General features: G+C 45.4%; 1 protein-coding gene across 2 annotated transcripts in view; it reads right to left on the bottom strand.

The window, feature by feature from the left end:
* Positions 1-726: 726 nt before the first annotated feature.
* Positions 727-23,027, bottom strand: part of LPAR2 (lysophosphatidic acid receptor 2) — a 147,763-nt gene continuing 125,462 nt past the window's right edge. For both annotated transcript variants that reach the window (XM_085654415.1, XM_085654414.1), the window contains exon 3: positions 727-2,404. In XM_085654415.1, the coding sequence (XP_085510541.1) occupies positions 2,106-2,404 (299 nt within the window). In that variant the 3' untranslated portion in view covers positions 727-2,105. The remainder of the gene's footprint in view (positions 2,405-23,027) is intronic.

Genomic DNA, 23,027 nt, shown 5'->3' with positions numbered 1-23,027 from the left:
AATATTTATTACTGAAAGGTAAAATGACCTTGTTTCAAGTTTGGAGAGATGTCCAGGCAATGCAGGCAAAGGGTGAAAGAGCACAGGAGACAGGCTGCTACTAAGAGCTGCTAACTGCACCTGTAGCAGTTGCTTTGGGACCCAGGAGTGGGAAGCAGAGTTTTTTAGCCAGTTTCGGTGTTTGTCTGATGTATGTGCTCTGCTCTAAGTCTCACATTTAGTATGAACTATGGCCTGTAGAAAGGGTACCCCCGAAATGATCTCATAATCCCCACATCCTGAACTCAGCCCTCCCCCTACCGGTCCCCAGTCTCTGACATAAAGGTCTGGAGGGAGGCTAGACTTCAAGCCATTTTGCTCAGGGAGGACTCAGAGCAAAAAAGTTTTAAGACCTCTGTTTTAAGGTATTTTATCACTGGTATGGATAAAGGGACCTTTATTATGCCCCTACCACGAAGGGCTCTCTTCTGATGAGAGATTAAAACTGTGAAACACTGGCAGCAGGAGATGACTCAAAATATGTTTAATGACTCGAATAAATACACTTCAATTATGGGATCGTGCTGGGGACTTCCCTCAGGGATAACACATGCAAAAAGCTTCTGCATGTGTGCATGCTGCCACCCGCACCCTACGGCTCACACCCTGCCTAGAGGTTTGCTGGCGATTAAACAGAGACCTATCTGGGCTGTGCATCGAAAAAGACCAAGATCTGCGAGGTCGGTATATCTGAAAAAAGGTTTATTAGATACTGGGTGAATTAAAACCAGTAAAAAACAGAAAGACACAATACAGGTAGCATTCAATGTACAAAAGCTGTGGAGTCCAAGGAAGAAGATGAACAGACTGCAAGTGAGGGCCTGTAACAGAAAAGACCTAGCACACAAGTGTCTCTGGATGGTGATAAATTGTATACAGTACAGTGACTGGCAGGCGTGGAACACTGTAGTCCATACATCTATTATTACTTATATTAGAATGGTAGGAGCAGGCTAGTGAATAACCTGTAAATCACCTGCAACTACAGGACCCTCACTCTTCTGCCTGTGACCATGGAAGAGAAGTCCACTTATGTGACCTTAGTGTTTGTATACATACAACATATGTAAAAAGATACACCATGCTTCTGGAGAGTAAAAACATTTTTAAGGCGCAATGCATCTGTCTTAACTCTATGACTCACAGTTGACATCAACTTGTTTGTGCAACACATTCCATGTGTTTACTCATAGCCTGGGAGGACTGCAGCCACACACGCTTTATGCACTGCTGTAGATGAACTTTTTTTTGCAGCATCGTCTGCAATGTTCAGTGGAGGAAAAGCACAATATTTTCTAATGCATCTAATGTGCGGACAAAGTCTGTTAATGGAGCGAATTAAAAACAGGAGAAACATGTGTACCCTCCCCTGCATTTGCAGCACCTTTAGAAGAGGAAAGAGTGGTTGTAATGGTGGCACCAAGGAGCCACAGCAAAGTGTCTTTGTAGTCCATGAAACTGTTGTTGCCCTGACTATGGGCAAGAGAGGTGATTTGTGATGGACGGTGTTGTGTGCGAAGAGATTTGCAAAGCAATGGCCTGCTTTTCCCAATTTACTGCGGTCGTCCTTTTGGTACAATTGAGATAGTAAAAAAATAGTTATAAAAAGAAACAGAAATAGAAGTACTGAAATATAAAGTCATAATACTGTGGGGCGAGCTAACCACATGCAACAGGGCAGCCTTCCAAACATCACTTCCAACTTATAGAATGTGCCAAAGGGGCGCGGTGGGCTACGCCAGTCTAGAGGCTTCTACTGACGTTCAGCAGCCATGCTTCCAGAGTGACAGGATGCGTCTTTGTGGCTTTATCGGCCAAAAGTGGATCACCCCATAGGACTACTGACCACAGTATACATATAGGTGTTGCTCATGGGGGAAGTGAACATCCTTGTGAGAATTCCCAAAGACAAGTGGTTCCTCATAACATTTACACTTTGGGACATGGAGTGGCCGCAGACCATCTAAAACACAAGCATCCTTTTGGTCTGTGGTTATTTCACTGCTGGTTATCACTCGATTGCTGGCCAATTGGTGACCCAAGAGGGTATTATAGCCCTCAGGTTCCTACAGCGTGGAGTCCTTCATATTATGTCCGTTGCTGGAGAGCATTCGCCGTTCCATGTGAGTGGATTTCATGGAGGTGCCATAGTTTGAACGTCGGCTACAGCAGTAACAGAGGATTTTCTTGAAGGTGGCCCGCATCTCATTGTCGCGGTAGGAATAGACTATCGGGTTGATGACCGAGTTGAACTCAGCCAGCAGCAGGAAGTACTTCTCTACCGCCAGGACGTTGCACTTCTGACAATTCAAGCCATCTAAGAGGAGGACCACCTGCCCCGGCGTCCAACAGATCACAAAGGCACCTGGGGAGAAAAGGAGAGAGTCATTAACATATGGGCGCATTCAGAGGCATCAGACGTTTCGCCAAACTTTCAACGTAAGTAACACATCCATTGCCGGAGAGAGGAAATTACCTAGTGATAAGCGCTTGGCTCTTGAATTAAGTCGTGCACCTTCATTACAGTACTTTTACTTTTTAAATGTATCCACTTGGCAGCAATTTCCAGGCAGAGAACAATTACACCACACATGCCTTACCTACCCAGGTGGTAGGCGAAAATGCAGAGTGAGCCGTTTTCTCAGCCTCATGGACATTTCTGTCTAGCTGTCTACTAGAAAGTCACACCCGCTGTGTCTGCTGGGCAGAGGGAGGCATATAATGGCTGCTATTCCCTAGCATGGACAGGGTTTGTTGGGAATTGGCCAGGCCCTTTGCATACACCACTCAGGATTGGTCCAGAAAAATGCTGAATTTATTCTGAGTGATGTATGCCCTGTGAGTGCCAGCTAGATAGTCGATTCTGCAGTCATAGCTGGATGTGGTGGGGTGAACCTCTTGCATGGCTTCTACTGGTGGGAATATTCAATCAATGGAAGTCAACTATTAATCGAGACTTGCATCTGTACTGGTGGATTTTGAGCTTGTGTCCTGCAGGCTACACTTACACAAATACATCTCTACAGCTACACAAAATTCCCACTAAGCAATCCTTGTAGCTCGCTCCGAATAGGATTCTTCCACAATCGAGCTCCAGTGCAGTCTGTTTTTCAGTTTCATTGCAAGGTAGGCAACTCTAGTCTTTCTTCCGTTCATCTGCAATTCTTAGTATCTCTGTTATCTCTATGACAGGGCTCAGAGGCAGCTGCACACAACGTGTTCTCTATTGAAATGCATTATTCATTCGGTATATAATTGCTAACAGAACGGACCATTACTATGATTTGTGTGGTCTGGTGCCCTTTCAGATGATTCTGTGGTTTCTCTCGACCACAGCCACGGTGTTTTGGAATCACCTTATTTTTCAATGGATGCAAGATTGGTAGTTCAATGTATTATTTAGTGATGGTGTTGTATGTGCACTGGAGTGTGTGCTGCAGGCCTTTGACATTTAATTTGCGCTTCAGGGTCTGACGGTGTCCATTTTCCAGCCCCTGACATTTTACCATTGTTTATAGGCTGCGCTTCACGAGTGGGCATGACAAGCGCTGCTCAACGTCCTGTAATGAATTTGCGAAACTCGTCTGAAGAGGTTTGCTGCTGTGGTAGCAACACAATGGGATGTTGCTTTTGCTGTGTTGCGAGCATGTGGGTGTTGTAAGGTCGGGTGACGCGTACAGGTCCTTAAGGTATCCAAATACTCTAAAGAAGCTGGCACAACTGACACCAGCTGCTCGCGTGACCACAGCGATTACTCAGCATTTATTTATACCTTCTGGCCGCGTCCAGGTCTCTGGTTGTGAAGGTGATACAGAGTAAGGGAGAGGCCGGGTGGCACTCTACAGGTGTGATGTGTTCTATGATTCTGAGTTAGCTTTACGAGGGACGGCTGTGAGAGTAAAGAATGTGCTCTTGAGGAAGCAAAACTTTAGCAAGTATATGGCTTGACTGCCATGCTGTATGCACGATGGAGCTGTGAGGTCAATTTAATGAATTCTGATGTAGTTCATCAGCCTATGAATATATCTGGCCTGATGACACAGAGATGTTCTCAAAGATCAATGAGTGCTGTTGGGGGCTGCATGAGAGTTGAATAAATGGCGTATATTGCCTGTGTTAGGTTTATGATGGGTTCTGATGTGCTGGCCTGTAGAACCAAAGCAGGCAATAACAAATGGGAAGCAATTTATTACACATCTACCGCAACAGAGGCCCAACGCTCATTGGGCCTAATTTGTGACCAACATCGGCCCGGGAAGAAGGATAATGTTACTTACTCAGTAAGCATCAGTTCTTGGCATGTAAATGTACATGATTTGCATACTCCTGTCATTTAGTGTTGGGTCAGGATGTTTGCAAGTTGTTTTTCTTCGAAGAAGTCTTTGCAGTCATGAGGTAAAGTGACTCCTCCTTTCGATGATAGTGCGCATGGGCATCGGCTCCATTGTTAGATTGTTTTCCCGCAGATGGTGAGAATGGAGTTAGTAAGTGTAGAATAGAGATGTCCATGCGCATGAATGTAAATTGAGAACTGCAACAACTAAAGGAGACAGGGGAGGCGGGTGGGCTCTACGGCATAAAAAGCGTAGGCAAATATCCCTGACCAATTCATCCACAGGGCATTGCCTTTGGCTAGATGGATAGATGATGTGGGAACCTGGATTCAAAGTTTGGGCATTTTGCATTGTGCACTGTGGCAAACAGATCTATCTGTGGAAATCCCCATTGTTGAAAGTAGGGAAGAAGTAGGGAAGAAGAACTTGGGGATAAAGTTCCCACTTGTGAACTTGCTGTCTGTATCTGCTGAGCAGGTCAGCAATTTGATTGTCTACTTCTGGAAGGTGTTCTGCTAGGAGACAAATCTTGTGATGAATTGCCCTATTCCAAATGCTTTGTGCAAGACGTGACAGTTGGAGAGTGCGTGTTCCTCCCTGTTTTTGTACATAGTACATTGCTGTCATGTTGTATGTATGGACTAGGACAGCTTTGCCTACAAGGTGAATGTGAAAAGCTTTGAGTGCTAGGAACACTGCTAGAAGTTCCAGGTAGAAGATGTGGAGATGTTTGTGATTGTCTAACCACAGCCCTTGTACTGTGTAATGTTGGAGATGGGTACCCCAACCAGTTAAAGATGCGTCTGCTGTCAGCCCAGTCTGTGGAATCGGGTCTATGAAGGGCCGCCGTTTTGATGGTTCCACCACTGCAGAGAGCGATGGGTGTGGCCATCTAACAATACTAGATCGATTAATTGACCCAGTGACTGATTCCACTGACGCGCAAGACATTCTTGCAGAGGACGCATGAGAAGCCTTGCATGAGGTACGACTGCAATGCAGGATGCCATCATTCACAGAAGTTGGATGAAAACTCTGGCTGGTAATGTTTGATTGGGTTGAAATTGTAGTACGGTGGACTGAATATTGTGAATCCTGGCTACATTGGGAGAGGCTAAAGCTTTGACAGTGTTGAGGGAAGCTCCTAGATAAGACTGAAATTGTGCAGGGCACATGTGAGATTTTTGTACATTGATTGTGAAACCCAACTGATGAAGTAGGTGCATTGTTGCCTGAGTGTGTAGTATACACTTCTGGAAAGTGCCCACTTTGATGAACCAGTCATCTAGGTAAGGGAAGACATGGATACATTGTCTCCTGAGATGAGCGGCTACTACAGCCAGACATTTGGTGAATACTCTGGGGGCCGTGGTAACGCAAAAATGGAAGTACCTTGCACTGGTAATGTTTGCCTACTATCACAAATCTGAGGTATTGCGATGAGCCGGATGGATTGAAATTTGAAAGTAGGAGTCTTTTAGATCTAGAGTAGACATAAATTCACCCTGCTGTAAAAGGGGAAGTACGTGTTGAAGAGTCACCATGTGAAAGTGCTCTGACAGTATGTATTTGTTTAACTCTCTGAGATCTAGAAAAGGTCTTAACGGGCAGTACTTTTTGGGAATCAGAAATTAAAGGGAATAAACCCTTGACCCTTGGTACTGAAGTGGGACTGGTTCTATGGCCCCTTGTTGAAGCAAGTGCTGGTGGTTTAGTGACAATTTGTGATATCAAGGTGGAATATTTGGAAGACTGCTGGTGAGCTCCAGGCAATAACCATGTTGGATAATTCCAAGCACCCATTTGTCGGTAATTATTGATTCCCAAAAGGGCAGAAAGTATTGAAGTCTTCCTCCGACAGGCGTGGAATAGTAGGAGGGAAGTCACTGTTTATTTGGGGAAGGGGAATTGAGGGGTGTGGTGTTTTTACCTCTGCACCTGGGAGTATTTTCCCTATAACCTCCTCTGAAAAATCCTTTTGTAAAAGATGATTGGGAATTACCTTTGTACAAGGAAGTGTTTTGGTCTGACGCTAATGACTTGGATCCTCCCCTGTAAAAGGAGCGCCGAAATGAACCTCTACTTGTATTTTGCTACATTGGTGTCTTTTTTTATTTTTTCGCGCGCTTGATCAACTTCAGGGCCAAAAAGATGTTTCTTGTCAAAAGGTGTGTTGAGATGCATTGTTGAACTTCGGGTTTGAACCCTGAAATCCGTAACCAGGCATGTCTTCGGAGTAGGATGCTAGTGTTCACCTCTATGGCTGCAGTGCCGGCAGCATCAAGAGCGCAACATATAGAAGCGTTGGAAATTAGTTTAACTTCTTGCTTTCAATAAAAATAAAAAAAATGTTAAGCTTTCACACTTCTTTGCCTTTTCATTTACCAATCCAGTTCGGATTGGTAAATAAAACGGAAAACAAATCCTGTATCATAGCCTTTTTCTAAAAAAAAAGAAATCCTTCCTTAGCGTGCTGCCCAGCATCAGGGATGCTGTACAGCTGCGCTTAAAAACATTAGCAAAGCGATTATGGTCTCAAAGATGAGACCTTTTGAACTAACCAATTCTTGATGTTTTTTGTGTTTTCTGAGGCTGAACCACACCAGCAAAAAGCATTGGCAAAGCCAGTGGGTCTGCATTGAAAAAGTCAAAAAGTGAGACCTTTTGGCTTGGTCAAAGCTGTTCAAAGGGAGAATACCAGCACCTGTCACCCTGGCACCTACGCTTTTCACAAGATCGTAGATGGCACTTCACAGGAAGAGCCTGGCTCTACGAGCTCAAATACTTAGGTTTCATTTCAAGCTCTGCTTTAGGAGAAGGTTACCAGAGAACTAGCAAAATCACAGCGGTTATACCTGCAACTTAAAATCCTGTGAAAAGAACACAGGCTAGCGGTTGCGGACTGTTGATTTTCAAACAGTCAAGTGCCAAGTGAGCTACATTAGTATTTTTTAAATGGCAGCACATGCCTCAAAATGGCCGAATGCCAAACCCCTTCTAGTATGAAGGCACACTGACTCACAAACACAAACCATATGTTTCCATGAATCATATGTGGGCAGTGGCTGGATAGCAGTCACAGATGTGGACTGACTGATGAAGATGCACAAAGCTATTGCTATATGAATGATTGCGGCCTATTCGCTTTACAATAAGGTTATATTTGTGAAATGAGTCAAGCCAAATATATAAATTTTTTAATTTCCTCCCCGACCATTAGAAGGTGGAATGAGCAAATCATGTGAATATTTTTCAGACTAATTAAGGGGGTTTCAAACCTTCGGAATGTGAATAATTAACAGAAAAATGATAGAAGATTAAAAATGTAGGAGTAGTTGAGGAATGAATACAACAGCTAAAAAAAAAAACTAAGCCACAAACTGCACACCTACTCAAATGTCACTTGAGACTTCCTTCAGTCTGCATTTTGGCAAACAGCAACACTGCACATGTGGCGCTTCTGCCAACTGTTTGCGGTTGGAAGTTCAAGGAGAGTTCTTGGCATGTAGAGGCCGCTTTGCAGCCAAAATCGCCATGTCGCAGTGTTAAGCATGTGTTTAATAAAGTAGTCCATTATTGGAGTATACGTTACCAAGGAGGTCAGCTTCCACAAAAGACAACCGCCTGGGGTAACAGGCTAATTGGCAGTATTACAAGCTGGAAGTTTGAACACTTTGCAATTGTTTGAACTAGACTAGGCATAGTTATGTCAGGTAATTACCTATGCTACCGGAATTTGTGTAGCTCATGTTTTCCGACTGCATGGTCTTGTAGTGTTTTCTGTATTTCAGAAGGTGCCATTCAACAGGGATTTTAGGTCTCACCTCTACAAGGCCTTTTGCTTTCTAACAGTGGGCTTAGAGTTCATCCTTTACTTGCCATTGGTTTGCTTTCTTGTCACTGTCATTTGCTTAGTTCTTCTTGGTCAGTTGATATATGGTTCCTTCCTCTTTATGTGTTTGTCCCTCCAAAGGAGCATGGCCTTATTACTTGCGGCCTTCCACTACTCATTTTTTATGCACTACTTTTTTCTTTGTGTTTAAGAACTCTACTAAATTTGTTTATTTATGCTGGCTCCCTCGTGCTGTTGATAGCATCCACCCGCCTTCCATTGTAGTTGTTTGCCCCCACCCACCTATAGACTTTAAATGTTTTGATGCTTCCCCTGCCCTCTCACCTTCTGTTGTTGTTTTTCTTGCTTACCCCCATATGCTCGCTCTCTGTGGGTGCTGCTTGCCACTCTTCCACCCACCATTTTCCGTGTGCTTACTTGCCCCCGTGCTGCCTCCCGCCACCCTCTTTGTGCTGCCACTGGCATCGCCTCCCACCCCGCAATAAACACACAAAAAAATATGCCATGACTGTGTTTGTTCCCCTTGGGTCCTCCCACCCGCCCTCTCAGCAAAAACAATAAAAGGCGCTAGGACCCGCCAGCGGTGGGGCAGCAAGATACTTCCTTTTTAGGTTTCGCCTGGTGTAGGCTGCGCGCATGCGCAGTCTAGCTGGCGAGACTTAATGACGTGGGGTATTTTCTGTAAGGGGTATTAAGCCCCGCCCCTCTTTTCCATTGGCCGGCGTCACCGTTTATGCTAAACGGTGGCCAGCCATTGGAAAAGAGCTGTTGGTGACGTATTTGCTCGGCTTTCTGAGCCGTCCCATTTGGACGGGCTCGTCTGCCTTCCTTTTGTCGTGAAAGTTTTCTTATCTTTATGGGGCCATGTGTTTCAAACAGATGGCCCCATAAAGACAAGAAACCTTTTAGCAGGCGAGGCCGTCCAAATGGGACGGCAGAAAAAGCCGAGCAAATACGTCATGGTGAGCGCTTTTTTTTTCGGCTGTGAGCAGGAGCTTGAAGCTGATCCCCTATTTCAGTTTTAAATGAGGTTTGATGTCGTGTGTGCTTGCTCCCACTGCATTGTGTCTCAGGTTGTGAATGATGATCAGCAGTACGTGTCCCACGTAAGTGTGCCTTGAAAGCACTTACAAAACATTTAGAAGGCTTTGCTCTGGCCTGCACTGGTGGGTAAATAGTGACAAGCCTTAAGTAAACTGAGCAAGCGCTAGATGCATGCGATGCCCTGTGAACTCAGTGGGGGGGGGGCACTAGTGAATGAATACCTGCTGCTTCACAGCATCTGACTGCTTCCACCGTGAGCTGACTGAATGAGGTTTCTCGACGGTGACGCTTATTTACCCTGCAGGCTTGGGCAGGGTGCCTCAGGAGGGCCTGGAGGGACGGGCACCCCACCTGTCCTCTCCGGTGTGATTGCTCACTCCTGTCCTGCACTGCGAGGCGGCTCCGGCGTGGATCATTAGACAGAGCTGTGGCCACCTCGTCCCCGGGGCGCTGGCCACGGAGGGCATGATTGGGGGCCTGGGGGTTTACTTTGAGAATGGCTATGGAACTTGTGGAGACGAGCTGGAGTGCTTCCGGCAGAGCCCCCCAGCCTTTCTGTACGTGCAGACACAGCCCATCTGCGGGGGAGTGCCTCTGAGGGCAGCGTGCTTCAGAGGGGGCAGGGACGCTATAAGCTGACAGCTAGATAAGAGCTCGCGGCCTCCCACTACACAGCCTCAGGCTGTGCCTCTGACCCTGGTACGCATTGTTCGCATGGCACTCTATACCCCTGGATGCGGAATGCCAAGGCCCAGCAGCTCCAGCGAAGCAGATGCGGAGCTCAGTACACAGATGAGCACTGCCCGGCCGCCACTCACCTCACTGTCACACAGCCGCCACTCACCTATCTGACACACAGCCGCCACTCACCTTACTGTCACACAATCGCCACTCACCTATCTGACACACAGCCGCCACTCACCTCACTGTCACACAGTCGCCACTCACCTATCTGACACACAGCCGCCACTCACTTAACTGACACACAGCTATCATTCACCTCGCTGCTAAGCGGGAACCATTCACCTGACCGCCCCCACAGCACTCACCTCAAAGCCACGCAACCACCACTCACCTCACTGACACACAGCCACCATTCACCTATCTGACACACAGCCACCATTCACCTATCTGACACACAGCCACCATTCACCTATCTGACACACAGCCACCACTCACCCCACTACTCACGGCGGAGCATTCACCTCACAGCCACGCAACCATCAATGAACTCACTGACACACAGCCACCATTCAGCTCACTATCCCCGCAGCATTCACATCACATCACAGCCACGTAATCACCTCACTGACACACAGTCCTTATTCTCCTCACTGCCATGTAGCCACCGGTTACCGTACACCTCCACTCACCACACTGAGGGTGTGACTTAACGGCTAGAGCGGCCGACTTTGACCCTGGGAAACCAGGTTCGAGTCTGGTGGAGGCTCAAGCATCCTGTGATTATGGGCAAATCACGTAATCTCAACTTGCCTAAAAAACATGAATGTGTACGTCTGTAATGCAACTGGTGTTCATGTAAAGCGCTCCGATGTCGAGTTAGTGCTATATAAAACAGAAACAACAAAAATCTGTCCTGTAGCTATCTAAGCTCACTCCTTCGGAGCCACCACTGGCATCCCTGCCATGCAGCCATTACTCACCACAAGCCATCACTCACCTCACCGCCACGCAGCTTTCTAATGTGGTTAAAGAGGGACGCTCAGAGCACAAGTCCGTGATTGTTAGATTTTAGATTTTCCTATTGACAACTGCACATTTTAAAACATGAACAATTTGAATTATATTTAAAACTAAAATAAAAAATGTCCCAATACAACCAATTAAACAGTAAGACACCTCACGAAAATGAATCAAGTTGATTGTAATATTCTACTGTTAAAAGAAACAAACATTCTTTACACGTCTTCTAGTTCCACATTTACGGACGTGCCAGGGACAGTAAATATACTGGCTTAATTCCTTCTGTGAAAGGCATGCTGCGTACAATAATAATGCATTATCTTGTATTTCGGGAAGGTGCCCCACACATTTACTACTAAGCGCAGTTTTTGTTCTAGCGCTTGCTTTTGTTTGCTGTTTGGAGCGCTGTAAATTACAGGTGCCACTATTGTTATATAATATCGGAACACATCTGTTATAAATTATAAATATATTTTCTTTCGTTTGAAAAATAAAAAGGGGTACGTGTAACGCAGTAAAATTTAATTTTGGTAGAACATGTAACACCTTTAGTAAGAAGACAGACCGTTGAACAATACATAACCTACAACGGTTATTTCATAATAAGTGGAATAAATACCGTCTTTATTACATTTTTTTACCCAGTGAATTGCTCCTGACAGTTCTGTCTATAATGCTTAACGCTCTGTGCTGTTGGCGGGAATGGTAGTCGCGGTGCGCGCGTGCTCATGTTTGATTCGGACATCTTTGTGGTTTAGGAGCTCGTGTGCTATGCCAGTGCTTTAAATGGGCCGTTACTTTGAGAGAGGAAGAGTACCGGCACTTCTCAAGACAGACGTAATACTTTTAATTGGAGAGTACCGGCACTTCTCATTTCAAGCACTGGCTATCACTTATTTGTGTTATCCTTAAACGAGACAATAGAAGGCGTGGCAGCCTCCACATAAGGCAGTGTGTTTTGTAGAAGATCTGATTAAACACCGCTTTGTACATTTGCGTGGAGAGTTGACAGCTCCTTGGACTTCCCGGGCGAGGCATGCAATATTTGTGCTGTAGCACGTGAACCCTCGTTTCATGGACCTTCGAATGATGACAGTTCGAGTCTGCCCCGCCCTGATCAGAACCAGGGCGTAGCGCACAGTCTTCTGGAGTGGGTGCATTAACCCTCTCTGCTAGTTCACCGTTCTTCTTGGATACTATGAACTGGTCAGGTTCAGTACCAGTGCACAGAAGGCAGAGCGTCGGTGGGCTGTGTCTTTTGCGGAATGTCAGACCCCCCAGGATATAGCGGCATGGATTCGCAAATTTAGCGGCACAAATATGGAAATTTAGCGGCACAATTATGGAAATTTAGCGGCATTTTTGCGGCACTTTATTTTACTCATAATCATTCATTTTCAGCCGTAAGTCAATGGAAACTCTTTTAGCAGAGTATTCCACTTTGAATAGGGAACCTGGAATATGGAACAGATGAAGCAGCCCACAGGTGAAGGCTGTTATCCTTTGGAAATGCAATTCTCCATTTGCTTTAGTATAGGTTGGTAGCAGTTATCACACCTTTTGACACATTGCGGGACCGGTGTTTGGCACATCCTTAACCCTTTTCTCGCCTGAAAGTCTGAGGGCGGCTGGACACATGCTAGACCTAAATAAATATGGCACTTAAAAGTCAACCTCTAAATTAATGTTATATAAATAAATTAAGATTATAAATTTAGCATCATGTCAAGGAAACGGGAAATGAGTAGGTACGGGGGCACACCTAATATTTTAAATGGGATTAATCAGGGTCACGCGATAGGTCAGAGGCGCAGACGATAGCCCACAGGTCTGCACCACACAGAGTTGCTCTTTGCCCTTGTGCTTTACATGCCTTCAAGGCCGCTTGGATCAGGTCCTTTACTTATATTGGATCAGGATCCTGCAGAGTAGAAAACGCTCCCGGTTTGCTGGGCCATCAGATGTCTTGAGTATATCAGATGCTGCCTCCACCTCACAGAAGTGTATGGACAGCAGGTGATCTGATTGAGGGGAGAAGAGTTTAATGGGGAGTTGTTTTCGATACCCCTGTGGGCAGGCGCGCAACACCCATTGGACGCAAAGGGCTTCAGCCCCCCCTGTCGTGTGCGGCAGCCCAGACAGCTTCCCGGACACACACACAGCCGCACCCGAGCACTTCACAGGTCTTTTAAAGACCATTTGCATGTTAATGCGGCCTCGCTGTTGTTTCACCCCTTCTAAGAGCCCCTGCAGCTCCACTCTGCATTTGTCAGTGCGTTTCTGTTTGTGCACCTCTGTCTGTGCGTCTCTGTCTGTACCTCAGTGTCTGTACGTCTCTGTCTGTACATCTCCAACTGGGCATCTGTTTCTGTGTGTGTTCATTTCTGTCTCCGCATCTCTGTATGTACGACTTAGTGTGTGGGTCTTTGGATGTGTTTCTTGGTCTGTGTGTGTTTCTGCCTCATTGTGTGCACTCTGTCTTAGTGTATGCGCTCTGTCTCCGTATGTGCCTTTGTGTGTTGTATGTGTGTCTGTGTGTATTTCATTGGTATCTCTGTCTGTGTGTGTGTCTCTGTATGTGCGTCTATGTATGTCTGTCTCTGTGTGTGTGTCTCTGTCTTTGGGTGTCTCTCTTCGTGTGTGTTCCTGTCTATGTCTATCTATCATTGTGTGTCTGTTTTAGTGTGTCCCTGTATCTCTGTCTCTGTGTGTGGGTCTGTTTGTGTTTGCCTATGTGTGGCTCTTGTGTGTTTGTGACTCTATCTATGTGTGTCTATCTGTGCCTGTGTGTGTGTCTCTGTGTTTGTGCGCCTCTGTTTGTCTGTGTGTCTGTCTCAGTGTGTAGTGTTACGGCCGCGGTGGAAAAGGACGTAGAAGAAGACTTCAGTGGCAAGACAGAAAAGGAAGCTTACTAAATTGCCCTTTAATAGTCAACTGTGAAAACTCTTCCAGCTGACTTTTAAAGGACCTTTTAGGAAGCGTTTTCACTCTGCCATGTGTGAGTTTGCCGAGGCCAGCAGTAAACAGAGAAGATGTCTGCAGAAGCATTCATAGTGAATACATTTTAATACGTCTTCACTATGTATGCTGCAGCAGTCATTTTCTGTGTTGGCTGTTGGCCTCACTGTGCTGTCGTTACCGTTACAAGTTACAAAACATAGTGCAAGGCCAGCACAATAAGGGCAAAAATGTACAATACCTAACAACACAAAAAAGTATTTCTAACATGCACTAGTTACAAGTTTGAAAAGAATCAAGAATAATTGGCTGCGTACATGCAAGAAAGGCATATATGGTATATGGGTATTATTTTCATCACTGGGATTGTTAGCTAAACTTACAGCTTTAATACACATCACTGTTACAAGGCAGTGGCAGCATAATAAGGTATAAATATTAAAATAGCCATTACAACGCATAAATGTATCCCCTACATATACAGTTTTAGAGTTAGAAAATACACTGTAGGGGTCCACGGAACATTGCATGTTTGTAAAATACTCCTCACACAACAAATGTTCATTTACGTCATGCTTCATTATTGGGGTCTTGCTGTTATTACTACCTGACAGGGGTTGTACATTGCCGATTTCGCAGGCACTTTTGTAAAAATTGCGGCATTTTTACAAAAGTGCCGATTTCGCGGGCACTTTTGTAAAAATCGCGGCATTTTTACAAAAGTGCCGATTTCGCGGCAAGCCGCGAAATCGCGAAATCGCGAAATCCTGGAGGGTCTGGAGTGTGCACTCTGCCGTGGTCCTCCTGTGCATGCACAGGATAGAGGTTTTAAGGAGGAAAACAGAGAAGGGAACATAATAAAAAGAAAAGACGAGTGATCATTAGACCGAAGGGGAGCAAACACTATCCCTGGTTTTGCTTCCTTACTGCCTGCCTACTATGTAATACAATTTCCGTCTGTTTTTCTTTACAGTATGTATGTAAAGCGCTCTGATACCTACTGGTCAAGCTAGCGCTATATAAAACTTTTAAAATAAAATAAAATAAAATAAAATAAATGATTGATGCCTATGTGACGCGCAGCAGAAAGGTGGCAGGCAGTGATTGGTATAGCGCTACGTTGTGATTTGCAGTGATTCGCATAGCGCTGAGTTGTCATTTTCGAGGGTCTGATTCTTGTGTGCAGCCACTGTTGGCGATTACACCTATGCATGATTTCTGGTGCCCTTAGTCAATACTTTACCAGACAGGAGCCCCGAAGAGCAGGTAAACCCCGCTTAGTTACTTAGGGGCATATGTATCAACCGATTTTATATTCGCAAACGCTGCGAATCGCAAAAAAACAGTGTTTGCGAATACAAAATCGCAAAAGGAGATGCATGAGGCATTTCAGCCTCGCAATCTTAAGGAATCGCTAAATTTGCGATTTCTTAAGTTTGCGTAAGCATTTAAGAAATCGCAAATTGCGATTTCTGAAATGCAATGTAACACGCACCCAAGTTGTGCGATTTCTCCTTAAGAAATCGCAAATTACCACCAACTTCTAGTTGGTGGTAAATTGCGATTTCTTTGAAATATGCACTTTTTGGCATATTTCAAAGTGCCATGTGGTGCACATACATGCCCTTAGGGCATGTGTGTGCGGCATATGTGCACAGATGCTGATTTCAGGGGTGCATCAGGGTGTCATCATGACACCCTTGCACCTTTGAAAATATTCTCAATTTGCGATTAGCAAATAGCGAATCGCAAATTGAGAAGGACTTCCCATTCATTGCTATGGGCCTCCTGGCCCATAGGAATGAATGGGAAGGTATTCCTTAATTGCAATTTCGCAATTTGCTAATCACAATTGAGGAATTTAAAGAAATCGCAAAAGTTGTGCAATTTTTTAAATACATCCCGTTTTGCAATTCTCAAATAGCGATTCTCAAAAAATCGCTATTTGAGAATCGCAAATGGAGATGTTGATACATATGCCCCTTAGTTACTTGTATATAGCGCCTCTGAAAGGGTCACAATAGTATGTATGCACATGATGAATCGATTACGGCCGCGCTTGTTTAAATTAGCAGGGGTTGGCGCGCAGTGTGCCAGATGGTGAGCTGGCTGCATTCCAGCTTCAGGTTACTTGTTTCATCGGCTTGGAATGTGCCTCTTTATCACCTCCTGCGCACTCTGTTTAAGTTGCAGCATGACATGGGGGTTTCTTAAAGCCTGGGAATGTGGAATAAAAGGGATCTGTGTCTTTGTAAGCTGCGGGGAGATATCCGCTGTCGTTTCCTTTTCAAATAAGTTTTCGCTGGTCACACAATATTATTGCAATCAATAAATAAGCACAATAATATGTGATTTGCTACAAGAAATATTTCTCAGAGGTAGGTACACACTGTATGGAGCTTGTTTCCAGAACTGAGTACTTTTGGACTAGGATGTTGAGGACTATAGCAGTGAAAATGCAATAGGTTTTGCATTTTATTAAGTTAAAGCCATTTGCTTTGCTATACAATACCATTAGCAAAGCAAATGGCTTTAACTTAATAAAAGGCGAGACCTATTGCATTTTTATTGCTTGTTTTTTCCTTCAGCCATGCTACACAGCAAGTGCGCTGCTGTACAACATGAGCAAAAGATATTGACAAAGCCATTAGCTCTATCTTAGGCAAGATCTATTGCTTTTGCCAATGCCTGCTCGTTTAGTCACTGAGCGAATGGCAGTGTATATGGCCTATGCAACCATGAATTAGTTGTGTGGGGCGTCTAGCAAAGTCTACCACATACAAAAGTGTTGTATAATGGCAGTTGGCCTAATCTCCTTGCGCACTCAATTGAGATAAACTCCCCCAAAAAGTAGTAGATGGATAGTGAGCAACTAAAAGAACTGCCCAGCTCAGACAATTTAGACAAGTGGTACAAAAGGAGGTGGTGATGGACAGAGCATCAGAACCAATCAAACACTCACACCCAGTCAACAGATCTGGGTTTGATCCATCACCGTTCTTTAGCCCACTCTGCCACCCCAGTTCAGACATGGCCATATGCAAATCAGTCTGACCCTGTGCCTCATGGGAACAGTCCAGCCCGAACTGCCAAGCCATACCTTCCCTGGACCGGAAACAAGCTTCCTAGGACCGGTTTCTGGCATTTCAGCCGTCTTCAGCCAGGCTTGCTTGAATCCAGTGGCAAAGTGAGCAAGGGACTCACGTCTGAGCATACCCTGCCAACTTATGGCGAACAAAGCGGTACAAAAGGAGGTGGTGATGGACGGAGCATCAGAACCAATCAAACACTCACACCCAGTCAACAGATCTGGGTTTGATCCATCACTGGGGTGGCAGAGTGGGCTAAAGAACGGTGATGGATCAAACCCAGATCTGTTGACTGGGTGTGAGTGTTTGATTGGTTCTGATGCTCCATCCATCACCACCCCCTTATGTACCAATTTAGACAAGTGGACCAGCAGGGATTGAAAGTCAGACCTCGAGCTTCCACAGCCAACAACTTGAGCAGTGGACTACGTCTGCTATGGTGGAAAAGACACAAAAGCTAAACAGCCTTCCAAGAGCTTGCGCTACAGGCACAGTTCAGAGACGTCTGGACATTTCATGATGAACCTCACTCACTGGTGTTGGTCCAGATGGAGAAGTGCCAGCCTCTGCTCATCACACCCACAAATCCATGCCACGAGCATCAATAGAGGGGAAACCCTACAAATGAATTGCCCTGCATTGTGCAAGGCATTCTTCGTCTTTGGAAGTCTAAATACTTGCATGCTTAAACTTTTGGGAGCAAATGACTTCCACCAAGAAACAAGCATTGGCATAGCCAATAGGTCTCGCCTTTGGGACCTTATAAGTGTTTAGCCATGCAACAGTTGCATAACTAAATACTTATAAGGTCCCAAAAGCGAGACCTATTGGCTATGTAAAGCAGCCGTGCGGCCGCAAAAGTGAAAGTAATTGCGGTAAAGCGCGGCGCGCGCCCGCGCACATGCACTGTAGCTCTAGGCTGGCCTGGTAGCACTTTTTGGAGCCCTCTCAATAAGTCTCGCCAGACCAGCGCATGCGCTGGGTCAGGCGAGACCTAAAAAGGAAGTCAAATGTTGGGGGAGGTGCCAGGTGGAAGGCAGAAGAGGCAAGGTGATTTTTTTATGTATCACAGTCTGTGAGACCTGGAAGATACTAGAGGGAAAAAGACATCCAGTTTACCAATATCTTTCATATCCCGAATCCATAAATAATAAATGTAGGAAAATGCCTTCTGTGAAGTCTTTGACAGTCTGGGCTTAAATGCCTGGAATTGCTATGAGCTTAGAAACGTTCAAAGCTGTTTTAAATGAAACCTCTTAAATAATACCTTGAGATAACAAGGCAGCAAGAAATTCATTGTTTTCAAAATGGAGAGGTTTCTAATCTAAAATACAAAATATACAACAAAGATGACTAAGACTGCGTGGAAAGAGATAACAAATTTGAGATTCTAATCAATCGAGGGGAGGTCCCTGATATTTCATCATTAAACTGAGTATAGTCTTAGAAACTTCTAAAGCATTCCTTGGCTCCTCTATTTGACCAAGAGGAGACGCAAATCCATGAAAAGAGACTCTCTCCTCATCCCACTTGGGGGTTACTTGAAATGGAAGTTAGGCCCCTCCTTGGAAGTGGAGGGCTTTCAATTTTTTTTAAACTGCAAGATTCATTCACTAAACTAAGCACACACCCGAATCCCAGGTGCCCATTCGTCATAAGGGCAGCACACCTACTGGACAATAGTTGAAAAACTGACAATCGGTGCCATCCTGGCCATAATCCTAACTGATCTAAGAACCAAAGAACCCCACTGCTACGCACTGTGGTTACAGCACGGTGCTTGCAAATGCCCAACAGGAGCCTGGAGGGAGACCGCCTCGACCACCAACATCTGGCTGATCTGAGCTAACTGCAATCGATGAAGAGAAACAATGTGTCTTGTCCATCTCCATGGGCACAAGCAACCCTACAGGCAGCCAAGAAAAAAGAAATAGAGAGAAAAAAACACAAAATAGAGACACCAGGACAAATTTACATAGGGAAAGTATCTGCATCTTGTTTTCCAGTGGTAAGGACAAATTAAAATCACAGGTGGCGACTTTGATTTGCTTTACGTTTCTTTCATCTAGAAATAGGAAGAAAGCTCTCCTGGTAAGATCTGTGGCTGGCATACTGGCACTTGTAATGCAATGTTTGATCTTCAATAGAGGCTTGCTTTAGGTCTCCAGGCTGCATGGTGAGTTTGCACTTGCAAACTAGCTCCTGTAGAAAATGCTTGTGCTATTGGATAAAACCAACACAGACTTGAGCGAGTCAGAAGGGAGCGGCTCCGGGAAGAGGCTACTGAGCAAGAAACTTCTGCCTAAGCAAGTACATCAAAGTTCAGACTGTGAGTGCTGACTGGGCTAGACCTCACTGTACACGCACTTATTATGTACGCATCATGCGACACACCCTACCACTTACATCACATTACGGAATCAGACTCACCGGAGCTTGGCAAACACCACCTTAACCGCGGAGTACTTTGGGAGTGGTTGACTGCGACCTAAGTCCTGATGAAACTACTCCTCCCTCCTGCCATCATGGATATTGGAAGTAGACGTCAACAGCTGGACCAGGCTCTTAAGGTCATCAGATTCATTAGTCTTACCAAGGCCCTAGGCCAGTAGAGGCAGGAAGTCGTCAAACTAGCCAGACTCACCTACTTCTGAGTTAGAGAGAACCTGTCGAGCAAGAATTCAGTCTTGTGTCCTCTGCAGAATGTATACACCACCATACTATGTATGATAACCAAAGGAGTGTGCCCTTTAGCAATTCATGTCGAGTAACTGGAAACCGTGCACGGTGAGCATAAGAATAGACATGCCCATATGCCGCTTGGTGTAAAAAAGAAAAAAAAAAGGTGAGGCTTGCAGCATGGGCGTCAGTGGAAACACTGGAGCGCGAGTGAGAACAATCAGCTTGGATAAACATTTCAAAAACCCTTGTAGAAAAGTTAAGAGCATTATTTTCAAAATAACGAAAACCTCTTACTGAAAATTAGAATGCCGCTTAAAATGTGTGAACTTTAATGTTTATGCGCAAACACTTTGGAAGCTGAAATGTTTAGTTGGTAGCATCTATTGGTACTGGGTAGTGCAGTCTAGGTATGTCTATGTGTGGGTAGTTGTAGAGCGCACTGTTACTCAACAGAGTGTCCTGGCGCTGGGCTGAAAGATCGCAGCATGGGAAAATAACTTCGGGGCAGGAAAACAGCCACGTTTTTCATTTTTTTTTCGAATTAAGGGTGTAGATTCAATGCTTCTCAACTGAAGAGGCATTTTGTTCCAGTAGAAGGGCCCCAGGAAGGAGAGAGACTTACCGCCTACCCGGGACCTTTTAAAACGGGAAACATTGGCCAACAGCAGATCGAAGATTTCTACAAGGAGAGTAGAAGGAAATCCTACGTTTGAGGTAGCTAGGTCCTTCCCCGTAAAGTGCTTTCTGTGTGACAAGCAGAGTTTTAAAAATTATCCTTTTCCTTATAGGGAGCCAGTGCAGGGTCCTCAGAAAGTGTGACAGACGCGAGTTTCGAGGGAGCTCAAAAATGGTGCGGGCAGCAGCATTCTGAACAGCTGGAGCCTGTCCAGCAGAAACCAGGCATGCCGAGGTAGAGACCGTTCCCATAATCCAGCCTTGATATAATCAGAACCTGGATCACCTGTTGTCTGGCAGCTTTGGACAAAAGGAACAAAAATGTTTGCAGAAGGCGCAGCAAACCAAAACAGGCGCCAACTACTGTATTGACCTGAGCGCGAAAAAGCAGCTGGTTATCCAATTTAAACCCCTGGTTTTTCACCACCAGGCTATTCGCTGAGGGGGCAGGAGCGTCCGCTGGCATAAAAAACATATAACGGGATCTCTGCCTCTTTACCAAAGAAGAGCAATACCGTCTTAACAACATTACATTTCAGCTGGCTAGCGGCCAGCCAACCGAACACAGCTGCAAGGCAGGAACTGATCAATGTCCCCGGGCAAGGCTCGTTAGCCTTCCATGTAAACAACAGCTGAGTGTCGTCGGCATAGGACACAATTTTGGCCCTATGTGTTTCGACCACCTCGGCTAAAGGAGTGAGATAGATATTGAACAGGGTCGGGCTCAAGGCAGAACCCTGTGGAACCCCCACTTTCAGTGAGTGAGAGGAAGCTGAAAAAGGGTTGCACCAGCCCTCCTGCCCCCTCCCCTCTAGAAAAGATGCCAGCCATTTCCAGGCCAGGCCCCTGATGCCAATCGTGTGAAGCCTGGTCAGGAGCATCTGATGTGACACAGTATCGAAGGCGGCCGACAGATCTAACAGAATCAGCAACGCCTTCTCGCCTGCCTCCTGACTCAGCCAACTGGAATCCACCACTTCTAACAGAGCTGTTTCCGTGCTGTGATTGGGTCGAAAGCCCGACTGGCTGGGGTGGAGTAGGGCATTATTTTCCAGAAAAGACGATATCTTACCCCATAAAAAAACAGCTCCGACTACTTCTGCCCTATATTGTTCCCATCAGCACCTCCCTTTTCTGCATTCACCAATTAATAATGACCAGGTGCCCCAAACTTCCTGTGACGTCACTCACTGAAAGTGTATTATTTCTAACAACAGCGGGTGCCTCTGGTTCACAAGCATTGAATGCATCTGGCATGTGGGGGCATGGTACTTCACCTGGGGGCTGGACTATGTATAACCCTACCTGTGAAAGTCCCAGTAGACACCAGTCCCCGGAGGCCGCGTGCCCCTGGGGCACGACCTGCACCTACATTGGCAGATTGTACTACTTCTTTCGGCCTGCCAGGTTCTTTCTAGCTCCTAGGCTTCCTAAATTTTCTTACTGGGAGCAAGCCTTCCAAATTCACTATATGTATGGTGCTGAATTTTGCCAGTATTGTGCTGGTGCTGCCAAAAAGTGCCACATCGCCTAAACCTCAAATGTTAAATGTGTTGGAGTTTACTGGAGCACACATCAAGAGAGTCAAAGAGTAGGGCATTACAACAGTTGATGTTGACGCCAGTAAAACAAGCGGTGTTCTACATAGGCCAGCCATCGTTGGTCAGTGTAAAAAATGAAACCATGGCAAACATCAGCGACAGCTACTAAGAGGCAAGCTATGCAAAATCCCCTGTTAATGCTTACGGATAATCTCAGTGGTATTTGCACAATGATGGGATTACCTCTCGTCTACAAGCCGTGTGGGCTGAATTTTAGCCAACACGTGCTTCTGGAGTTACATTTCTTAAAAAGCACAAAGACCGCCAAAATTAAGATAAACTATAATCCCAGCTTTAACTTCACAAGCAGACAATTTAGTTACACAAACTCCAGGTTTTTAATTCTCCAATTTCTTACTGTTTTATCCACTTGAGATGGAGAGTGTTGCAGAGGGAGCCATTCCCAGAAATCCCTGTTAATCACCTGGTACACTGCAGTGCTGGGGGCCTTGGGGAGGAGAGGAGGCCTCGCTTATTAGACTCCTCCCTAGGGGAGCAATAAGCCATCATGTTTACAAACTCTACGGCTCTCTTCAGTGTCCAATAACGTCATTGCAATGGCACAGGCAGAAAACAAAGACAGGGCTTAGGGACCAGCGCCTGTAAGCTGCTATCTGCATTTAGCTTGGAGGGAAAATCCCAGAGCAAACAACAAAAGCCCTATTTGCTCGTTCGGGTGGGAGAAAAGACTGGTTCATAAGACATCCTGCACAGCAATGAGAGAGAGGAGCTTGTGGCATCGCCCATCAGGAGTCACTAGAGATGGGGACGGGATAAAGACAGCTTATTTTTGTCTTTTCATCCTTTAAGAATGCAAAGTAAGGGTTTCAGTATTATATCTGGGCTAAAGCATTCCCTGCCGTATATTATAAGGATGCTGCAAGTCAACTAGGAGTTTCTTCATAAGGTCATGTAGCTCTGATGTGACATGCAATGTTATTTTAAAGTATGGCAGAGGGAATTTTATTCCTTCTAATAGTTGGTCACACCATCAATTGTCTCGCAAATGCCTTAAATCCGTGGGCTTTTGCTCGTGCGTGGAAAGAGT

Source organism: Triturus cristatus, chromosome 4_1 (genome assembly GCF_964204655.1).
Source record: "Triturus cristatus chromosome 4_1, aTriCri1.1, whole genome shotgun sequence".
NCBI lineage: Eukaryota > Metazoa > Chordata > Amphibia > Caudata > Salamandridae > Triturus > Triturus cristatus.
Note: the sequence above shows the minus strand (reverse complement) of the source record. Positions and strands in the feature narration are given on the sequence as shown.